The sequence below is a fragment of the Penaeus monodon genome, chromosome 32, assembly GCF_015228065.2.
Source record: "Penaeus monodon isolate SGIC_2016 chromosome 32, NSTDA_Pmon_1, whole genome shotgun sequence".
NCBI classification, from domain to species: Eukaryota; Metazoa; Arthropoda; class Malacostraca; order Decapoda; family Penaeidae; genus Penaeus; species Penaeus monodon.
In genome coordinates, this window is record NC_051417.1 from 10,245,048 (window position 1) to 10,245,249 (window position 202).

Consider the following 202-nt stretch of genomic DNA (forward strand, 5'->3'; position numbering starts at 1 on the left):
CTAATATTAGTATTCAAAAAAATAATAATAAGGATGATTAACGAGAAGCAAGCAATGCTATATTAGAAACATAGGCATAAGAGGTTTATTTTATGAGATTACGTGCAAATATCAGCATTAAGAAGTTTTTTGCTGAAACATCTGTTTGCTTATGAATTGAGTTTATGATTCGGTACTCTCCGATTTTGTTCTCCATTATGAT

At 29.2% G+C, this 202-nt stretch overlaps 1 protein-coding gene across 1 annotated transcript in view; it reads left to right on the forward strand.

Moving 5' to 3' along the window:
* Nucleotides 1-155, forward strand: part of LOC119593542 (regulating synaptic membrane exocytosis protein 2-like) — a 102,095-nt gene extending 101,940 nt beyond the window's left edge. Inside the window, exon 7 of the mRNA XM_037942504.1 lies at nt 98-155. Within this exon, the coding sequence (XP_037798432.1) occupies nt 98-155 (58 nt within the window). The remainder of the gene's footprint in view (nt 1-97) is intronic.
* Nucleotides 156-202: the final 47 nt, after the last annotated feature.